The sequence below is a fragment of the Watersipora subatra genome, chromosome 3 (assembly GCF_963576615.1).
Source record: "Watersipora subatra chromosome 3, tzWatSuba1.1, whole genome shotgun sequence".
In the NCBI taxonomy this organism is placed as follows: domain Eukaryota; kingdom Metazoa; phylum Bryozoa; class Gymnolaemata; order Cheilostomatida; family Watersiporidae; genus Watersipora; species Watersipora subatra.
In genome coordinates, this window is record NC_088710.1 from 15,020,851 (window position 1) to 15,042,131 (window position 21,281).

The following is a 21,281-nucleotide window of genomic DNA, read 5'->3' on the forward strand; positions in this document are numbered from 1 at the left end:
ATCAATTTTTGGTATTGTATCTTAACCTAGAATGTTTTCGATGGTTAAGAGCAAAACATGAAATGTTTACTTCTTGTTTTCTGTTTTATCATCATAGATAGAAAATCTTTTATTAAAAATAAACACGATCTATATATACCCGTTTTTATTTATAGTATGTAGAGTACAGTTTATGGTGTAAAATGTTTAAAAAACACTTTACCGAAGTTTTTTTCACGGCTTGTAACGGATTAAAATTTACATACATTAATTCTAATGGGAATAATTGTTTCGGATCTCGAACAACTCAGTTTTCGAACAACCTTCTGGAACGGATTATGTTCAAGAAACGAGGTTCCACTGTATTTCGCTATTTGACGTAAAATCACCATAAAATGAACTTTTCTGGAACGGATTGTTTACGTTGTAGGAGCGTCTGCTGTATTATTCAAGCAAAACTATACTATTGGTTGTAGCACTCAGTGATATGTTATTTTCCCAGTTGAGTACACAGGAATTATCAATAGTTAGGTAGAGAACTGCTGTTTTTTGGTCAAAATCAGTCCTCCTTTAGCAATACGAAATAGGTGCGAAATGTTCATCAAACAAGCTGCACAGTCATAGCTTAGGTATGCACATGTCAGTTTATTAACTGATTGTAAGCTTAGAACAACACTTATGCCATGCTGTAACATCTCTAATTGTAGTGTCTGCAATAACAATTACATTTGTGTAATACGTGTATGAATCATTAGAGACCCTTTTAATTTGTTTCGACTTGTTTCATTTGAGCTTTTATCGATCATGAATTATTAATATCATTGTTTTATCTGATTATCTCACTGACTCATAGCTGATATTGTAGATGAAACCTTGAGGAAACAGCCTTGCACAGACTCCAATCTTCTTGCAGATGTAGCCTTCTTGCAGATGTAGCCTTCTTGCAGGTGTAGCCTTCTTGCAGGTGTAGACTGTGTCGGCACCATTAAGTTTGTCTTAACCTTTCAGTTTCTTAAACAGGACGAGGCTTCAATTATTCGTCATGTATTAGTAAGTAACTCATTAGGTTTGTTCACACAACGAATGCACAAACCTAGAGCTGACTAAATGCATGAATCAATTCTTATGTCAATTCTGTATCTTTCTATATATATTGGACCAGTTCTGGCAGCTCATAATTGAGAGACCAAATACAAAAGAATTGGAACCTTAAAATTTGAACATTTGCGATTACCCTTTGAAAGAGTAATTACATGTATATGTGGTATTATAGTCATCTACTATGTATTAGGAGTATGTTGAAATATATTAGTCTGAATTTTGTACTGTCAAAATTGTTAACTCATTGATTAGAGCTACGCTTGCGTAAAACATTTCACGGCATTTCATTATTTTGCAAGTTTATTTACTTGCACTATAAATTGTTGCAAATTAAATATTGTTTTGGGTCGACTTTCGTTTAGTAATACTATGGTTCTGGTTTTAAAACTTGTTCGAGTTTTGTTACCATATTTGTGTTTTCGTCATCAGCCGAAATCAAATTTGTACGAAATTGAAGGTTAAATCCATTTATGTAAAATGAGAGACAGTATGGGTCTGTCAAATACCCCTGATATTAAGTCTAAAATCTATGTTGACCATAAGTGAAGCGTTGGGTTGGTGTTCTTTTAATAAACTGAATCAGAAAATGTAAAATCCTGAACGGATATGCTTTCTTAAAAGAAACATTTATATTTGATATATTCACCTTCAGCATGAATGGCGAATTGTGAAGGTGGCTTTCAATCCTTCAATACACGGTTTCTTCAAGACTTGGATTGAACTAATTATTGAAAAAGCCAGTTCATTTCAACAGCTATCATAGTAAACTTGCAAAAATAAGTCTTTGGTATTTCTAATACATTTATAATGAATGGTAGCATTTATAGCAGTCTTTTCTTTCGTTGCAATTAACCACTTCAGTAGATGAAAGAATAAAATTGTTGCAAAAAGATATCATATGATCTGCACTTATCAGCAGACAAAGGAAGGTCTCGGCTTTGTGGCTTTTTATGATTTTTTTAGGAAATCTATTTTAATGCATGATTAGACAAGACCAAAATTAATTTCATGGTGCAATTCAGTGTGAAAATCAGTGTTGAATTCAACTGATCATTTAAACAATGAAAATATTTCAAGTTATTTTGTTAAAACAGAAAAAGTGGTTCGTCGGATTTGGTTATCGGATAGATTTTTAGCAGAAGATTCATGCCAATAAAAGTCTGAACAAAATTTCCACAGCTTTTCAAAACTAAACTATAGTCTCTAATTTTGTGCTTAAAACATTTATTGAGAAAAAACTATTCAAATGGATTAAAATAAAACAAAATCATGCCATTGGATTCTCAAAAGTATTAAACATACTTACATGTACTTGCATCCAGATTTATAAAATAGAAATAATGTTGCACAGAGAAAAATTTTTGTCTTAAATTGTCGATGTGACGGTTTTCAAAGGGCATTCATAAATTTTCCTAGCAATAGATATGGCGAGTAAAAATTGCACATAACAGAATATTTGTGAAATCATGAAGTTAAAAATATCCTAAAGCGTATCCATTTATTATTTTAAGCTCTTTGCCACCATCCTTTCTGACTATCACTTTTGCATTCATCAGATCATGGAATAATACAGCCTGGAGACAATTTGAAACGTTCAATTTTACATGGCCAACTGGCAAAAGACGCAATTTCACATTTTATCAAGGTGCAAGTATTCTGGTAGAATACTGACCCGATGATGATTATAGCGGTTTACAACAAATAAATCTTCAACTTCACTCTGTCATTATTGTTGAAACGCAGTGAGTTATGAAAGAATGCAATAATTGGGCTGCTCACAACGATTTGACTAGTTAACAGTTGAAGATGCTTGTTCGTTGTAGTACATGCCGTCAGTGAGAGATTTGTCTGTTGTAGTGAAGGTACTGAGCGAATGCGGAGTCCGTTAAGAAACAAAGATGGTGAGCATTGCTTTAACTGCCATAAAGGCGTATTCATGTTAGCCATTTTCATGCGTTGAAGGTTAAGTTTGCATATTTGTGCACTTATTAAGATGCTGTTAAAACATTGCCTAAAATGGCTAAACTGAAAATTATGTTTGCAAATGGTTTCTCTTTGAAGATTTTTCATAAAATGTTCACAAATAAATCATCAATTGACAAAACTGATTTCTCACGAAATCGGTGTTCATCAATCGTATCTGCATTGATTAGATGTTGGCTGTAGAAGTTGCGCGTAATTGTTCACTTTGAACAGCCCTCTTCTGTTCGAGTTGTCGCGTTGTCAAGCATATAATTTTCAAAACCTTTTCACGAAAGCAAAAAACTGGGCACACCACTAACGGAATCAACCAGTATGATGTATGCAATGTAAAAGCACCCAAACAAGCACCAACATACCATCAGGAGGATGTTAGCTCAGCTTACCTCAGTCAGTCTATGATTGATATTATTCCACATTTTTGTAATACGATATTCTAACAACTTGATGGTTATCAGAACTTGAAGGTGCCATTAACAGGTGACTCATGCATTACTGTATTTAGTTAGAAAGCTGTGGGCTCGGTGTGAGTAAATAATCTATGAGTAAGTTCATGGCTTTGATTTGAACTAAACACATAATCAGTCAGACAGAAATCTAACTGTTTATCGCTCATTTGTAATACTACAACTTGTAGTATGCTTCAGTTTTAAATAAACACATTGTCAGCTAAACTGAGATGGAACAGATTAAATCTATGTTTTCTTTTATTCTGATGTGTTTATGTGATGACTAATTTGTTGTAACACAGAGAGGGAGAGGAGAGGGAGCTCTTTAACCTTTTTAAGCATGACAGTTTTCCCAACTATTTGTTGGTATCTTGAATAGGCTATTGCATACAAGCATACAGGCTCATGTACAGATGAACACATCATACCGTATGTCATTACAATACTCATGTACAGATAAACACATCATACTGTATGTCATTACAATACTCATGTACAGATAAACACATCATACTGTATGTCATTACAATACTCTTGTACAGATGAACACATCATACTGTATGTCATTACGATACTCTTGTACAGATGAACACATCATACTGTATGTCATTACGATACTCATGTATAGATGAACACATCCTACTGTATGTCATTACAATACTAATGTACAGATGAACACATCATACTGTATGTCATTACAATACTCATGTACAGATGAACACATCATACTGTATCAGATAAGAATGTCACTGATCTCCAAGCAACGTCCTTTGTAGATGCATAGACTTCTTTTTGAGTACTTGTTTTATTTGTCTTTTTTATTTGTTTACCGGAAGTTCATTTTTTTTTTTTATCATTTTTATGTCACTTTATTTTTTATCCAGTGCATCTATTTTATTAACATGATGCATTAACAGACCAAGTTGAATTAATGCAATAAACTATAAGTTATGTTACAGAATTGGAATAATATATTTACTTATGAAGGTCTAACATGAATTGTTTACCTAGAGTTCATATTGGAATCTGTTTGCAATTGCTTAAAAGAAAAAGTTATGTAAATCTCATAACATGTTTGCTTTGCTTATTTATTCACACCATTCTTATTTAGATGAAATTAAATGTTTTGATGGACGGATGAAAACTTTCACACAATTCAGGAGGGAAGAGCGAAGCTTCTGCGTCGCAGGATTTTTCCAGAGGTGTGACAAAGAATTTGAGTGTCACAGATGCAAGGTCGTTATTTACAAACATGACATTGACGAGAACTATCGTGACAGTTGGAAGTTCCATGCTCGGTATGTAGCCATTTCCTTCGACAAGCATTCTAAGCATACTTACCATTTTTTGCCACATTTAATCATTGAACTCCTTTCAAGTAGCTATTTGAATCTGTAGACATCAATAGTGCCAACGTTCTCACCATGTAAGTACATTTGCTTGTGTTAAGTTTCTGTAAAGTTATATGTTAAGTTTCTGATAAGTTTTATGGCTTATTGTGATAGCAAATCTCCAATCAGCTTGATTTCAAGCAGTCATCTGCCATGAGTTTGTATGGATCCGCCTCCATTTTAAATTCCTCTTTACTGCATTTTTATTGCTTAGGCCTTCCTTGAATTCGTTTGCAATCACATAGTTGCGAGTATACTAATTGATGTAGAGCCGGTTTTGTTCCATTTTATGTACATGGCCCAAACATCTCACTTTTTTTCAATAAGAATGTCAGCCATTGATGATAGGCCTGCCCGTTTTAAGTTGTCTACTCTTGTGATCTTGTCTTGCCACTTAATGTTCATGATGTCCCTCAGGTGTCCCATCATCACAGTATGTAGTTCCTTTACTCGTGTTTGATATATCGTACAAGTCTCTGCATCGTACAACAGAGTTCTAAGGCTAAGTCTGGTCTATGTATTACCTGCATGTCCCAAGAAATTTGAAGATTAAGCCTAGTTTTCACTGGTTACAGATCAGCTTTAAGTAACTATGGAAGGAAAATTGTATTTATAGGAACATATTTTATTCAGGATATACCGCTTCAGTGAATGACAATAACATGGTTTACTATCATAAAGCTTTTTGAGGCCTGGTTCACATCGTAAAAAGTTAGGATTCAAACAAAAATGTTGACGAATGCAAATATTTCCATTTATAGCATAAGTTTTCTATGTATGAATAGCAACCAATGCGAACAGATTTTAGCTGCGTAAATTTGTATCTGAACTGATTATCGCATAAAGGTTATGCGCGAAAAACTTTGTTTCAAAAATCAGGCATTCACCAACATCAGCACTAGTTGATGTTTGGTATATTGTTCTTTTCAAAAAATCTTATAATCTTTCAGTGTTGTTCTAATTTGTCAGATTATAGTGACAGATGTTTTATTTAGATGTTAAAATGTTATATCCTATTTCATCAGTTTTGTTATTACTGTTGTAAAAAGTTGAACTTTTGGGTAAATTATATATAATAGTATACATAATGTAGGTGAGTTCATTTGATTATTGCAAAATAAAAAACATAGTTTCAATTTTATCTGCACTAGAATGAGAGCAGCCATAGCCTAGTGGTTGAGAATGTCTGACCTGTAAAATACAAGGAGAGGCAAATGTAGTTTATGTCACAACAGAGATCCTAATAACTGTTTTTTTTTAATTTTAACATTCTTTCTCGTCACACCTTCTTTGAAGAAAGGGCAATGTCAAGAGTTTATTGTCACTTTTGCAGTCGTTCTCCTAGTTGTGCATTTGTCGTGGAAGTGCAAGGACAGGATTTTATCAAGGAATCAACAAGCACTGAAGACATTTCCAACAGTATGGTTCATAACAACTATCGGCCTGGTTAGTTTCTCTCTGTTTAGTAGCATAGAATTAATATGCTGTTCATTCTTGGTTGCTGCGGCGCTGCCAGGTACTGTTTTCGTAATTTAAGTATGTAATACAGTTGACCCTCGCCATACGATTTTAATTTGTTCCAGTGTTGGCATCATGAGGTGAAAATGTCATATAGATGGGTATAGAAACCTATAGTAATTATTTAATGCAAACACCTGGTGAGAAAACACCAAAATTTTATATGCATACTGTACATATTAAAAATTAGTAGCTAAGTAGTAGGTTCCCCTTAGTAACTATAGTTACCCACAGTAACTTAAGTGTATTTAGTGGTTATGATCTACAATAAAATGTAACATTGCAATGTACTATATGCAGTACGTACTGTAGGGAGCTCTTACCTTTGAGACATACGTGTAACTTAAACTTTGAATTTAACTTGAACGAATTCAGCTTGCTAAACATATATTTAAGGCAAAGTTTTAGTATGTATTTTTTTAAACTGAACTCTAATTTTGTCATCATCTAAAATTTTACCACCTATTTGTTACCGGTTTCGTTTTCACTATGACTCATAAGGAATAGTGCTGAACAGAGAGATAGTGACCATCATATTTCTTTCAGGCGTTGTGGGAGGGATTTCGGCAAATGGCGTATCGGCATTTCGACGTATTCAGCACAGCGACTGCCAAATTTGAATTTCGGGAGAAGTTTTGGTTGACATCGTATGAAAAAAAGTCGTATAGTGAGAACGAAAAAACATCATGTTCCACATTGTAAGGCAAAAAGATCATATAACGAAGACGGCTTAACCCGAGGGCGCACTGTAGTTGAAACAATGACTAAGAACACCAGGTAGTCTAGTGTTAGATCCTTAGGGTAAACATGACTAGCCCTAATGGGTGGGCCAATGTCAGACCCCCATGCAAAAGTGACTAGTATCGCTAGGCGCTCTAATGGCAGGTGAATATGACTAATACAAGTATGACTAGTGCCAAATCTCACTTCTAACGGTGACTTTTAGTCACTCCATTACTCAGGTTTATGTGTATTTTCTTCAATTTGATAAGTTGCCGCCCGGTTTCTTAGTTCCAAAGATTTTTTTTAATAACTTTAGTTAAAATTCTAATATTTAGTTTGTTGCAGTATTTTCTCAGTTTTTTCACAGCTGCATCGCATAACAATGCCGCTACAGTCATTAGCGCAAACAGATCTTTAAGTTCGCTTAATAAACATGAGTTTCTTCCACTATTCCTTATTTGCCATCAGATTTTAAATGATATTTCGTAGTTGTAATCAAATAACTAGTACTTCCAAGTCAATGTGAAGGTCAGTCAGTGTATCACCGAAAGTTGCTCATTAACGATGGTACTATAGTTCTCAAATGATGTTATCATCAGCATCTGTTGCAATTGTTGTTTATGTAAAACTAATTTAGACCTATGATACGTGGCTAGAATTATGGTTCAACTGAACAGGCTGAGTGATTGAGAAGATTTACCCAATCGAGAACTAGACTTGTTTTGAAGGTACAAATTGAGGCAATCTTGTTCGCTTGTTACAGCCTTTATTCAACCTACTCACCCCTGTCATACCTCAATATCAGTATTGAAAAGGGGCTGTTGGTTTTGCTAGATCTGTTGTTATATGCTAAAAATCTTCTTCTGTTTAAAATCGTTATTTTCTTTCTTTGTCGAAAGCAAGTTTTTAGTAGTTAAAAATGGCAGTTTTTACCACTGCATTATTTGTGCTGTTTTCTTGGGTATCTATTGCAGAGCTCATATCTGCTGTACTTAATTAGAAATCTTTTGGCCACTTGTAGTGTCTGGTGTCCCCTTGGAGACAGTGTTGGCATTACAAAAAGGTAAGTGCCGAGTGATCCATGTTATTACTAAGAATAACTTCAGTTTGATTAAAAACGATAGGATCAAAAATGAGGGTACAGTAGAGAGCAGGAATAAAGTGATGCAACAAGGAAATTAGTCAAGTGTAATGGTTTTCTGTAACAAAACAGATGATTTATTGATCAAACAAATTATAAAAAGTGTGCTATTAATTATTCACCACACACAAACATTATAGCAATATGCTACTGGTTTGGTTGCATTCGATTTGTGTAAAGAAAGTTAATATATGCATGTATCTTTTCAATAAAATTGATAGGTCAAATATAATGCTCAAATAATGCTTGCACTTATACAAAGCAGAAGTTAAGACTAGACTTCTTTATTGGTGTAGCATTTCTACATGTATGTCCAAGAGTTTGTTCTCTGCCTTGATATTCTTCTACGTATTTGGAAGGCAGCTTTATGTTCATTGAAAAGTTAGAATTTTGTTTATGACTTACCCTTCAAACAATATATTTTTTTTTTTTATTATATTTTATTTAAGCGTTATTGTTACTCCTAAGACTAATGAGCAATAACATTACTCCTCAAATGTTATTTTTTCTCATCTCATCCAAACTTATCTTGTTTTAGGCTATGCTTCCAAATTTAAAAGCTATGATTCCAAATTTAAAAGCATGGGCAAACAGATGGAAGGTGCGTATTTGATATATCTTAATGCTTCATTTCCCTTCTTGATCAATTTATAAGAATTGATTCACTAAGAAATCTTGAATTTGTTCAAATATGAACTGTAAATAGAAGGCAACCAGATACACTGAAACATTTGTAATCATTTTATTTACTAAAAGAATTAGACTTCTTTCATGGTTTTACCTCAAATTGTTATTATAAGTCTGACCCTAAAAGCTTGGTAGAAACGATAGTGATTGCGGCACACTCTGCATTAGTGCAATTATATTGCAGCTGCTTGTATAATCAACTCATTTTTTTCTGTACTGCTAAACTAATCTATATTAGCGTCCTAACAATTTTTTAGCAGCGCAAAACTTCTACACGTTAGTGCTTAGAAAATAGATTTCAGCAAATCCATTTTCTATGTACAAACGTGTGCAAATGCAAAGATAAAAAAAAGTCAAAGTGGCAGTCAAATGGAAGTGTCGTTCAATTAGAGGGTGGCACTCCATTTTTCAACACTTTTCCTATAGTAGCGGTCAAATAAAGATGGTGTTTCAAAACGGGTTGAGTTAATTACAGGTTTTGTGGTATGTATATAGTATATACAAGGTATATACTATATATGTATAGTATATATATATATATAGTATGAGTTAAATTACAGTACCTTACTTTGGTTTGTTTGAGTGCTATGTGAAAGATGTGACGCTATTGACCTTAGTGCAGTGCTCATTGCTCCGGTGATTTGAGCTGTCTTGTGTCACACATTGACTTTTCTCAAAGTCTGTGAATCAACTTAGTTGTTTCATGGCAGGAAGTCAACTCTTGTTGGCAATAGGGTTTGCCAGCTCGGAGCTGCACCAATGAGGCTTAATAAGCTGAAACAGTACTGTCTGTAGCCTGAGTATATATACAGTATACATACCGTAAAACTTCTAATTGAACACCAGGGCGCTCAATTATAAATATAATTGTATTATTTATGATATGAATGTATTTCATTAATACAGAGGCAAATCTATGGTTTTAAATAACAGCTGAAATAAGAGATACAAAAATTCTAAACACACTTTACTACAACTTGTTTCATACGGTGTGAACAAAGGAAGTTGTTAGAATTTGCATGTGGTTCATTGTCACAATAAATGATGAACTCAATTTTAACAACTTTTTTTCACACCGCATAAAACAAGTTGTAGTAAAGTGTGTTTAGATTATTTGCATCTTTGATTTCAGCTGTTATTTAAGACCATAAATTTTCTTTATTAATGAAATACATATTACAGTACCTCAGTGATTCGCTGGATTTTCTTTGGTGGAATGGTTGCCTAAGTGTTCGTATGCAATATTTATATGTATATATGTACATATATGTATATATTGCTTATGTAGTCAAACCTCTGCATATCAAGTTTTGTTTATTAATTTTCACCAGTCTCCCCAGGCTGGAAAACATGAGACTGAGAAACTTGAAATGTTGTACGCTGGGAAGTAGTTAAAGTATAGAGTCAAATATGTACTGGAATTTTACGTCATGGGCAGAAAACTTTGTGTATATAGGTAGTCATAACTGGAGGCCTTACCAGATTGTTTATCTGTCGAGAGTCGATGCACTCGTAGTTAGAACACAACCTTCTATTCTATTTGTAATTGCGTTCTTGGTCCCTCGGAAACTTAATTGTTGTGATAATGCTTGCAGACACCAGCTTTAGGGTTACAGATGCGGAAAAGAAAGTGGAGAATATGGAAGAGCGATTAAGCGTTTCAGCTGAAAATACAAGAGGTCAGTCGACATTGACACCCATACTTAGGTATGGTTTGGAACGCTTGTGTATCACTCATGTCTAATTTGGACTGATCATACATTTATTGTTCAAGTTGCCAGTTTATTCACTTGTAGAACAAATAACATGTCAATGAAAACCACGTTAGAAGTAACTTTAATAACCCATCTACAATGAGTATAAACCTTCATAGCGGCGATGATTTACATAGATTAAGATCTCGCGAAGATCAATAATCAATCAAAGATCAATGCATAGCGACCAATCTTCTCTAAGATTGGTCACTAAAGGAATTTTTGATCTATTGCTTTGTATTGTCAAGCCTTCTCTCAGATCATTTCTGTAAGCACTGTTTCTTTTGACAAGATATAATTATACCTGGTAAAGTGGTTCACATTTAAAAATCCTTAGTAATCCTAAAGTGCTTTGCATAGTCACAAGTTGTCTCAACAAGTTTTGCATCCATCATTGCATCAAGTTATACCATCAAGAATTGTTACTAAACTTTGCTACTCCGAAGGCAGGCAATAATGACTCAGTTGAAAGACTATCATGGTTATCACAGCTGCATTAACATAAGCAGATCAAGGAATCTAGGTCACATGCCTGACAGCCACATTCCTTCATTCAATACTTGACAGCCATATGCCTGATGGTCACGTGCCCGATGGACAGACATCATCCTTACGGAAGTCTCCCTCAATGAGAGATGACCACATAAGCCTGATTAGGACATTTGCCTGATTAATTGCTTTGTTTTCGTTAAGATTTAGTATGCATTTCCTTCAATCATTTTTTTTATGTTAAACGTCACAAAGTTTTAAAAGAAAAATAAAAACAACCTGTTGAATTCTGTTTTTATTAATAGATAAAAACCGTGATTAATATATTTGTTGATTGTCATTTATTTGTCGTAGTTGTACTGGGCTGAAACAGGTAGTACATAGTTGAAGGTAATGAGTAATGGGTAATGTATAGTTATGTTATCAAAAAGGAGCTGGTATGGTATACATTGTAAAGTTTTTACATTTGTGCAAAGCACCTTTATTTTTCTGTGTCGTTTAGTGTCCTTCGTGGTTTCATGTTGCTCCATCTTTCTTTTAGACGCGCATGATGAGATGACGAGAAGAACTGATCGTAAGTCTACCATTACAGCAAATTCTTCTTGAACCACGCTTTTATTTTTGAAAGTCGATTTTCAAACTAAAATAACGTAAAGACTGACTTGTATTACCTCACTAGCTTGCGGACCTTAACAAAGTGCAACATGACTTCCCAAGTGCGACTTACTTATCACCTATGTGACTGCGCTCTGTGTTGTTGAGTTACCCTACATTTATATTTATGCTGTATCTAAATTCTCTAAGAGAGAGATAATATATATCTCTGAATATATATCTCTATATATACCACCTTTGAATATTTCTTTAGTATATTCTTTAGTATATTTCTTTATATATGCGTTTAGTTGCTGCTTCAGCTTTCTGACTAGTACCACTTTTCTTGTCCTCTGATGGCCGATAGAAATCCTTCATCTCAACTATTAGCCAGTAATTCGCATCTTTATAACACTATTTATATAATGACATATTCTCTGATTCTCTCTCATTGACTTACAGATTTGCACACAGAGTTAGAGCAACAGAGGAATGAGTCTTCACAGAAACTTAGTAGCATGCAAAGTAACATGGACAGTTTCCATAGTTACGTTGACACCTCTTTAGAGAGTTTCAAAGGTGAGATTCATATTTCGTGGCTACTTGACATTGAGCAATCATCATAGACATTGATTCTGTCATAATTATATCTATTGAGAATAAGGTAATTGGGGAGTAAATGTTCTAGTCTTTTTAGGACTGGTGTGCCAGTGCAATAAAGCAGCCCTTGTGATCTTATATGTGTGCCTCTGCGTAAATCTCTCGTGTGCCTAACTTGGCGCCCCTTTCTGATTCTCTGTGTGCCTCACGTTGGGCTCCTTTTTGTCTGCCTCACGTTGGGCCTTTTTTGTGAGCCCCTATGTGCCATTCATTGTGGCTCATTAAACATTAATTATGGACTCATAAAGTATTCATTGTGGACTCATGTAGTATTCATTGTGGACTCATGTAGTATTCATTGTGGACTCATAAAGTATTCATTGTGGACTCATAAAGTATTCATTGTGGACTCATAAAGTATTCATTGTGGACTCATAAAGTATTCATTGTGGGCTCATATAGCATTCATTGTGGGCTCATAAAGTATTCATTGTGGAGTCATAAAGTATTCATTATGGACTCATAAAGTATTTATTGTGGACTCATATAGTATTCATTGTTGACTCATATAGTATTCATTGTGGACTCATAAAGTATTCATTGTGGACTCATAAAGTATTTATTATGGACTCATAAAGTATTCATTGTGGACTCATAAAGTATTCATTGTGGACTCATAAAGTATTCATTGTGGACTCATATAGTATTCATTGTGGGCTCATAACGTATTCATTGTGGGCTCATAACGTATTCATTGTGGACTCATAACGTATTCATTGTTGACTCATATAGTATTCATTGTGGACTCATAAAGTATTCATTGTGGACTCATAAAGCATTCATTGTGGGCTCATAAAGTATTTATTATGGGCTCATAACGTATTTATTATGGACTCATAAAGTAGTCATTGTGGACTCATAAAGTAGTCATTGTGGACTCATAAAGTATTCATTGTGGACTCATAAAGCATTCATTGTGAAGTCATAAAGAAATAACGCCCTTCTTATCATAAGCATGACATTAGTTTAACCATTGCTTCATCTTATTGGCCAGAGTCTATCAGTGGAACTAATCAAAAGGTTGATGATGTGCAGAGGTATGCCATTGAAGAGGTGCACAGGCTGGATGATAACCAAAGTTGTATGTACAATTGTTAACTTTTACTATCTTGGAGTTGGTTTTTGTTTCAATTTCACTATTTGAATCTATTGTGTAATGAGCTCAGTTGATTCACCTTGCTATTTTACTGAAGTTTAAAAACTGGTTGATTGAGTCATCATTGATTGTTTCGCAATTATTCAGCCAAACCATTCCGTAGTACTACTACCTTTAGTTATGTTTGCTTGTAGCATTCTCCACTGAAGTAAATCAGTTAATGGAGGAAGTACGACCTAACAATGTATCGGACTCTATTCCAATTCCTCAAGGTACGACTTCCTCTGTGTTGCCTAGACTTTTGATAAAACTTGCACCATCCGGTTGAGATGTTATTGACCAAGCATGCCATAGCTTTAACCATATACATGTAGCTCTGGTTAGCTATATGTACAGTTTGTTAGGCCTCAGTTACTTGTAACCTGTTATAGTAATACGTAAGTGCACACGTGTTCATTGCATACATTAACCCTGTTTCTCAAATGGCAACAAATTTGCATTGATTAGAAATATTTCATTTTTATCTGCTCTGTTGTTATCGACTGGCTTAGAATTTAAAATGAAAGTCAAATTTATAGTTTAGCTTATACTAAAACCTCATTTGTTCTAAAGTAATATTTCGCCATGCAGAATAGATGTTTTAAAATCAGTTGTAAAAAAAACACAAAAAAGTCTGTGCTTTATATTAAATTCATGTTATTAAAAATTGGTATGCATGAAAGTCAAAGTACAAGATTACACTCTTGTTTCACACCTTCAGTAGCTTTGCAGAGCTTTCATTGCAAGGCTGTGATACTAGTTGTCGCCATTCGCCTCCATTGTGGTACATTCAACCTTTTGCAGTATTCATTGTTCTATTTTCAAGAGAATATAATGAATGAAGTTTTACATCATTTATTATTACCTCCATACAAAGGGTCATATCTAAAATGTGGTTCACAGGCTTTTGGTCTCCGACTGTTTACACAACTAACTAAAGTAATTCAAGTAATATTAAGTAAACAATCAAGTATTTGTCATAAAAGTAGTATTTTTTGACATATTTAAAAAATCAAGTACCTAAGCATCTAGCATAAATAAATTTCAACTTTCAACTGATTGTTTGTGCTATTAAAAACATTGTAGACAACATTACAAGTTGCTCCCTCTATGATTTTTATGAGATATGTTAGTTGTAATACTTTTTAGTAGTAAAATCGTTCAAGTACTTTACTGTAACAAAAGCAATACTTGCTTTCACTGAAAATATATCACTTATCTGAATACAACATCTATGACTATTCTGGGATTAATTTAATTTTGAGGTCTAGCAAGGTCCTAATAAGTTGAAATGAACCAACATTGCTGAGAGAATTTTGAGCTGCTGTAAGTTTTTGGAGAATGATGAGATAACTCTGAATGACCTCTGACGATAGAAAACAGCATAACAGTTTAGATGTTACTTGTATGAATATAATAGTCTAGAAGTTATGGCAACACTTCTACCCATACAATAGAACATATTCACTCTATGGTTACATATCTATATATATATATAAATCTCAAAGTTTGTATGGGTATGTTTGTTGTTCGGTTTGTCCAGCTATAGCTATTGAATAATGGAAAGGAAAAATCCAATTGCCGAAGATTTGATCTCAGATCCTCCTGTTCACCAGGAAAGTACCTTACCAATTAAGCTACGCAAGGTTGATGGATTCATTGGGCGATATATGTCACTATTTGGGCGAAAATTTACCGCTCTCTGTTACAGCGCAACATAGTTTTATGCGTGGTTTTACGGCTGTTATTAGTAAGCTTACTCAAATTAGCCAATGGAAATGTGCCAAGCTAATGGCAAGTTTTAAAAATCTTGCCATTAGATTTTCATCATCATGTAACCACATTAACTGTCATTATTTAAAAGCTGACTTTTAATACCCGTGCAGCGCCAGGTATTCCGCTAGTGTCTATCATATGCTTCCGGTAGAATAATTATTTTAATGTATATTTATTTACTAGGTCGAAGAGACTCTCCGCAAGATCCAATGCTACCGTTAGGTAAGTCTGTCTATGTTTTAATGGTTTTCGTTGTCCGAGATTTGTCTCTTCTCTCTGGAGTTGAGAAAGAGTGCCGATGAAGAATTTCTAGGTCCATCTAATTATTTTGTCAGCTTTATTTTAAAAATAGTTTTATTAAAGATTTATTACTAATATACAACTATGTTTCCTTTGTAAGAATCTTGGTTTTGTACTAGTCAATATTGTTTTGAGCTTAGTGTAAACTGTAAATCATAGAAAGTAAGTTTATATATACAATGTCAAACTCTACCGGTATAATCATGAGTGCTTTTTTGAAGAGTTTAATTTCTTTAGGAGTCATCGATAAGAAATTTGGTCTTTGATTGTAACTCATTTTATATCGCTGTTGCTGTAGTTCATTTGTGAATCGGCAAAATTTAATGTTATTTGGTTTTAAATATTTCAATCAAACTTAAGTAAATGCTATGAAAACAAAGAGCAGAAAATATTTTTCATACTAAAAGTCTAATGGTGCGTTTACACTGGCCGACACCGACTCCGATTAGGTGCCAATACCCCGACTCAGACAGGTACCTCAGACATTTCATGTATGGGTGCCGACACCGACTCCCCCTTTACATTGCAACGATCAAACGATTTTTGTCGGTACCAACAGCCAATCACAGCGTTTCGCCGTTCTGACCTTCACCCGACAACGCGAAGACGAGTACACATAAAAGTACGAGTACTACACTACTACTACTGCTCCTACTACTACCGCTAGAAGCAACTACTGAATGCCAAGCAATGAATGAATGATGAGGCAATGAAAATCCGAGCAAAGAACTGTACGTACAGTTCTTTCGTCCGAGTAATTATAATAAATAAAATGAATAATGAAGAAGATTGAATGGTGAATGTATATTTGTGGTAGTAGTAGTGTGGTGGACGCCGGGCCAACACTTTACACTTCTTGTAATGATTTGTTTGTATATATTTTATATGTCTGTAAATATTTTATTATATGGGTTGTCCTTTTTATTCTCTTTTTATTCCCTTTTTATTGTTGGCCTTGTTACTCATTATGCTATCAATTGTCGTCGTTTATGTTGTCATATCAACGCACTAGCGGGCCTAATTATTGGCCATTTAAACATTGTTAGCCGGTGTTCTCACTCGGTCCCGTTAGCCGGAATGGGCAATTTTATTGTATATAAGGGAGAAACGCTCACTTAGTAGACAGAGCAAATGGCCGTACGCTCCTCGGCTAGTGAATTTCCGTCGCTAATAAAACATTGAATGAAATCACACGCAATTTATTTCTGTATGACATTATCTAGATCGTGCCAAGTAAGGGCCGGCAAATTCCTTTACAGTAGTACTAGTAGTAGAACTAGTAGTATTACTAGTAGTAGTCGTACAACTGGCTATTCACTTTTAATTAATTTAAATTAAAGAACTAACTTGATTTTTGGTACTCTCGCGTTCACATCGCTGCTAGCCATGCCGGTTCACTATTAAAAAGAGAACGAGGGAAAGTTTAATGACAGTCTCCTAGCCTCTCATTAAACCTAGCCCTTTCGTTTCTTAAACTTAGCACTGTCATTAAAGCCTAGGCTCATTTAACCAGAGGCTCCTAGCTTCTGATTGGCTGATGAGCGTCCGATTTGTCGGTGCAACCGGGCACTGCTGGGTTTCTCCGACACCGACTTTCAGATCGGTGCCGACACCGATCTTTCTGTTCACACCTACCGACGCCGATACCGACTCATCAAATTTGTCTGTGCACGACTAAATCGGCCAGTGTAAACGCACCATAAGAACTCAATTTCACTGAAACAATTCGAGCGTTTCACAAAATGTGGACCAAGATAAGCACATATACATTCAGTTTTGCTATACAGTTGAACCCGTGACATACGAAGTTAATTTGTTCAGGTAGAAAACAATATATAAGAGATATAGTATACAATATATTATATCTCTAATCTATATAGATTATAGATAAACCAATTACAGTATAGATAAACTAAATTAAGCAAGTAATTAAAGGTTTTTATTGTTGCGTTACCTCAAACTGCAAATGCAATAGTAAAATGAATGATAGAAATTGCAGCTTAAATTGCTCTAATTTATTCTAGGTATTGTTTATAATGACTGGCTTTGTGTGTTTTTTATTATTTTTCATGCTTAGTTTTATATTTCTACCAGTTTTTTCACAAAATTGTAAAAGAGAAAGAGGAGGGACAGTGAGAGTTCAGATGTCACATGTTAAAAAATCTTCCTGTCTATACAAATGTTTGCTCAAACTTGATGTTGTATATAAAGATATTTGCATGTAGAATATAAACATATTTGCATGTAGAATATAAATATATTTGCATGTAGAATATAAATATATTTGCATGTAGAAGATAAATATATTTGCGTGTAGAATATAAATATATTTGCATGTAGAATATAAACATATTTGCATGTAGAATATAAACATATTTGCATGTAGAATATAAATATATTTGCATGTAGAATATAAATATATTTGCATGTAGAATATAAACATATTTACATGTATAATTGGCTGAAAGTAGAGGTTTAGCCGTAAATGGCTGTATAAAAAATTTACTACACTTAACTATTTTTGAAAAGTCACAATTTTATCGCTGTAAATTACGCGAAAACAATTTTATAGACATAATTAACTATAATCCACACGATGCCTTGTCCAGTATATCGGAGAGCGCTATTATGCTATCATAACTATAGTTAATGTTATCACATAAACCTTCTTGCTTTTCTCTTGAAGGGATATAATCAACACCTGAGATACCTGCTGACTGTTGTGGCAGCAGACTGCTGACAGCATTTATTATTAGCATAATGCTTCATCCCATTGTCTAAACTTGAATGAGCAGCATCAAAACTGACAAATGAATTAACTTATACAACGCTATCAAAAATTATGATACCGAGTCGCACATTTTAGGAGATAGTTGATGGTAGCTATGATTTACCGCCTTAATTTTGTTAGAAATCCCCACAAACCATTATATACCATTACATATGCAGAATTTTCTAACAATTATATGGAGTGAGTTTTCAATAAGCAGCAATTTGCAATTAATTTTTTCAATGAAAAAGCGTATGCAACCGACCTATTCTCAATTCTTGTTCTTGATGCAGCCTAACAGCATTATAGCATACTGCCGACTGGCTTTTCCAACTCTCCGATTGTCACAATGACGTGTCAGGCTCTGATTATCTTTTCTATTCGTGTTCATTTTGTGGCCACGACTTTGCCTCTTCATATAACAAAATATATATATCGTATATATAGAAATATAGTATATGTAGTTAGTTATCTTATGTTTATACTCGAGCGTAATTCTACTTACCTAGACAAATAAAATATAATTCAAAGCTACAAAAGAACTTTACGCTAGTAATCAATGGAGTAATATATATGAAACTTGTAACAATATATTATCAGCAATCCTATTGTTCATTTATGTATTTAAATTTCCATAAATTTCAAGGTTTCTTTTATTGTGTGTTTCAACTTGTTTTGGGTATTATTCCCTTGTTATACACTAACATCTTTTAACAATCTAATCCAATAACTATGAATCTCAGTCTTTCACCATTGTCGAATATCTTTGGCCTTTCTTTATCACAAGTTCATGATATTTTATCACAAGTTCATCTGTTTGGTCAACAGTTAATTGCTTATGCGAGTACTTGCTATAACAACTCACATTTCTGCGTGTTCTTCTCATTTGATAAATTCTTTATAGTTGTCGCAGACTATGATGAGTATAGTGACATGAGTAGTAGTGTCAGAAGTGAAGGCAGTGAGGATACGGATCTCGAACTTCACTTTAATCAAGGTAGTTGTTTCAATCTCTTTTCGTTTGAAGTGCATTATTTTTCACCATAAGTCACGTTACTTCTCAATACTGACCTTAATTTTTTTTGTTCTTGTAGATTGAGAGGTGGGATAACTCTGAACACCAGCTGATCATCTGTATTAATTTGTACGTTCATAGCATTGCGATGGCCGGGTGCATATGTGTGCTATCTTAGGGTCATATATGATCCCGTGGTCATACATAACTTTGGGGTCATACACTGCTTCATAGTCGCACTCTATCTTAGGGTCATAGCAATCTTGGGGTCATATGCTACCTTGTAGTCATATGCTAGCCATGGCTGTTTGTAAATGTCATGTGATTATTATCTTTATATCACTGGTCTTGCTTCAATTTGAAACTTTTTAGATATAGCTTCAGTTTTGCTCATATATACATGCATTATGTATTTTATTATGTTCTATAGAACCTTTTCAAAAGGATTGACTTCCCTCCGCTTGAATTTTGGCGGGGAGTTGATAGATTCTGTCCTAAAAATCAAATAAGCTAAGATTATTTATTCAGCGTTGCTAGATCATTAAAGCTTTAGCATTTTTTCTAACTGATCTTGTTCAACTGTGTGGGAAGTATAACCGAACCTGCACAAGAATTCCCATGTCAAAATTGTTTTATTCTTGCTATTTTATAGCTATACCTATCAAGTTTTTTTTATAGTTCTGTAACAACTCCAGTGCCATATTTTGTTAGGTAATATATCAGCATAATTGTTACGCAATTGTGTATTCTAAAGCATTCAAACTCAACTATGCACTGTCCATCTATGCAGAGTTGTGCTATGCATATCAAGCTAGCTGCATTTTATAAACTATTATCACACCTTATGAAACAGGTGCTTTCTCAAATGCCATTTCTATTCCACAATTTCTATCCTATCGTTGATTGTCTTGTTTTATGGAGTTGAATATTTGTTGCTGATGGAATTAATATGATATAAGTAATATAATTATGTATATATAATTTGTCATCTCGACAGTTTCCTTGTTTCATTTGTATATCATGTTGGTTCATAAACCTATCAACTATACGTGACAGGTCGTGTCATTTTCAATACAAACGAGGTCAGATCACAAAATTGTTTTTAGCCCAATTTCTCAGCTTTTCAACTATACATATTATGTATAGTTAATAGGTCTATGTGTTAGTTGCTAATGAATTTGGGATTCTTTTGTTGCAAAAAAAATCATAGGTTCAAGAATGGAGAGTTGTATTATTCAACCATGGTTTGTTTTTTCCGCTTCATTGTTTGCAACTGTTGAGAAGTGTGACACCTCGCTGTAGTATTAGCATTGTTGTTCCTTGTAACAAATCTTATAAACTCTTGTAAAATCTGGAAACAAATCTTCTACGCAACAAATGAGACGCTTGTAAATGAATTCTGCTGTTTGCGGCTGCTAGTTCTTTATTGCGTCAAAATTAGGGCATTCAATATAAAATTAGCGTTGTATACGCTTCGAGTCTACTCGCAGCACTCCTGGTTTTTTGTCCAAATTTCTTAAAACAAATCAGCTAAGGTTCAACTTCTTTATAAAAAAATCGGTTTCAAAAATGTTAAACCATTCGAAATTAAAACGTGCCATGTGATAATGCACAATGCAACTGAAACTGAGTATATGAAAAAAAGCTCTCTAAAGTTATACCTGTGGGACATTTTACAGATATGCATACAACATTTTGCATTGGCACTTGAGTACATGCTATTAGCGATTGATAAATCAACACTTAAAATTCTGGCATGGTTACTTACCCTCTATTGCTTTATTGATAAATAGCATACATTAATTAATTCAATGAGAAT

The 21,281-nt window shown here is 34.1% G+C and overlaps 1 protein-coding gene across 2 annotated transcripts in view; it reads left to right on the forward strand.

Moving 5' to 3' along the window:
- The window catches only part of LOC137391238 (putative leucine-rich repeat-containing protein DDB_G0290503), a 34,356-nt gene extending 13,906 nt beyond the window's left edge, over positions 1–20,450 (forward strand). Inside the window, exons 2-15 of one of the 2 annotated variants that reach the window (XM_068077652.1) lie at positions 845–1,029; positions 2,938–2,981; positions 4,621–4,807; positions 6,234–6,346; positions 8,163–8,204; positions 8,821–8,883; positions 10,565–10,648; positions 11,754–11,786; positions 12,269–12,385; positions 13,461–13,547; positions 13,757–13,834; positions 15,561–15,599; positions 19,352–19,444; positions 19,542–20,450. In XM_068077652.1, the coding sequence (XP_067933753.1) occupies positions 1,022–1,029; positions 2,938–2,981; positions 4,621–4,807; positions 6,234–6,346; positions 8,163–8,204; positions 8,821–8,883; positions 10,565–10,648; positions 11,754–11,786; positions 12,269–12,385; positions 13,461–13,547; positions 13,757–13,834; positions 15,561–15,599; positions 19,352–19,444; positions 19,542–19,546 (993 nt within the window). In that variant the 5' untranslated portion in view covers positions 845–1,021 and the 3' untranslated portion in view covers positions 19,547–20,450. The remainder of the gene's footprint in view (positions 1–844; positions 1,030–2,937; positions 2,982–4,620; positions 4,808–6,233; positions 6,347–8,162; positions 8,205–8,820; positions 8,884–10,564; positions 10,649–11,753; positions 11,787–12,268; positions 12,386–13,460; positions 13,548–13,756; positions 13,835–15,560; positions 15,600–19,351; positions 19,445–19,541) is intronic. The other variant, XM_068077651.1, reaches the window with a different exon arrangement.
- The last annotated feature ends 831 nt before the right edge of the window (positions 20,451–21,281 follow it).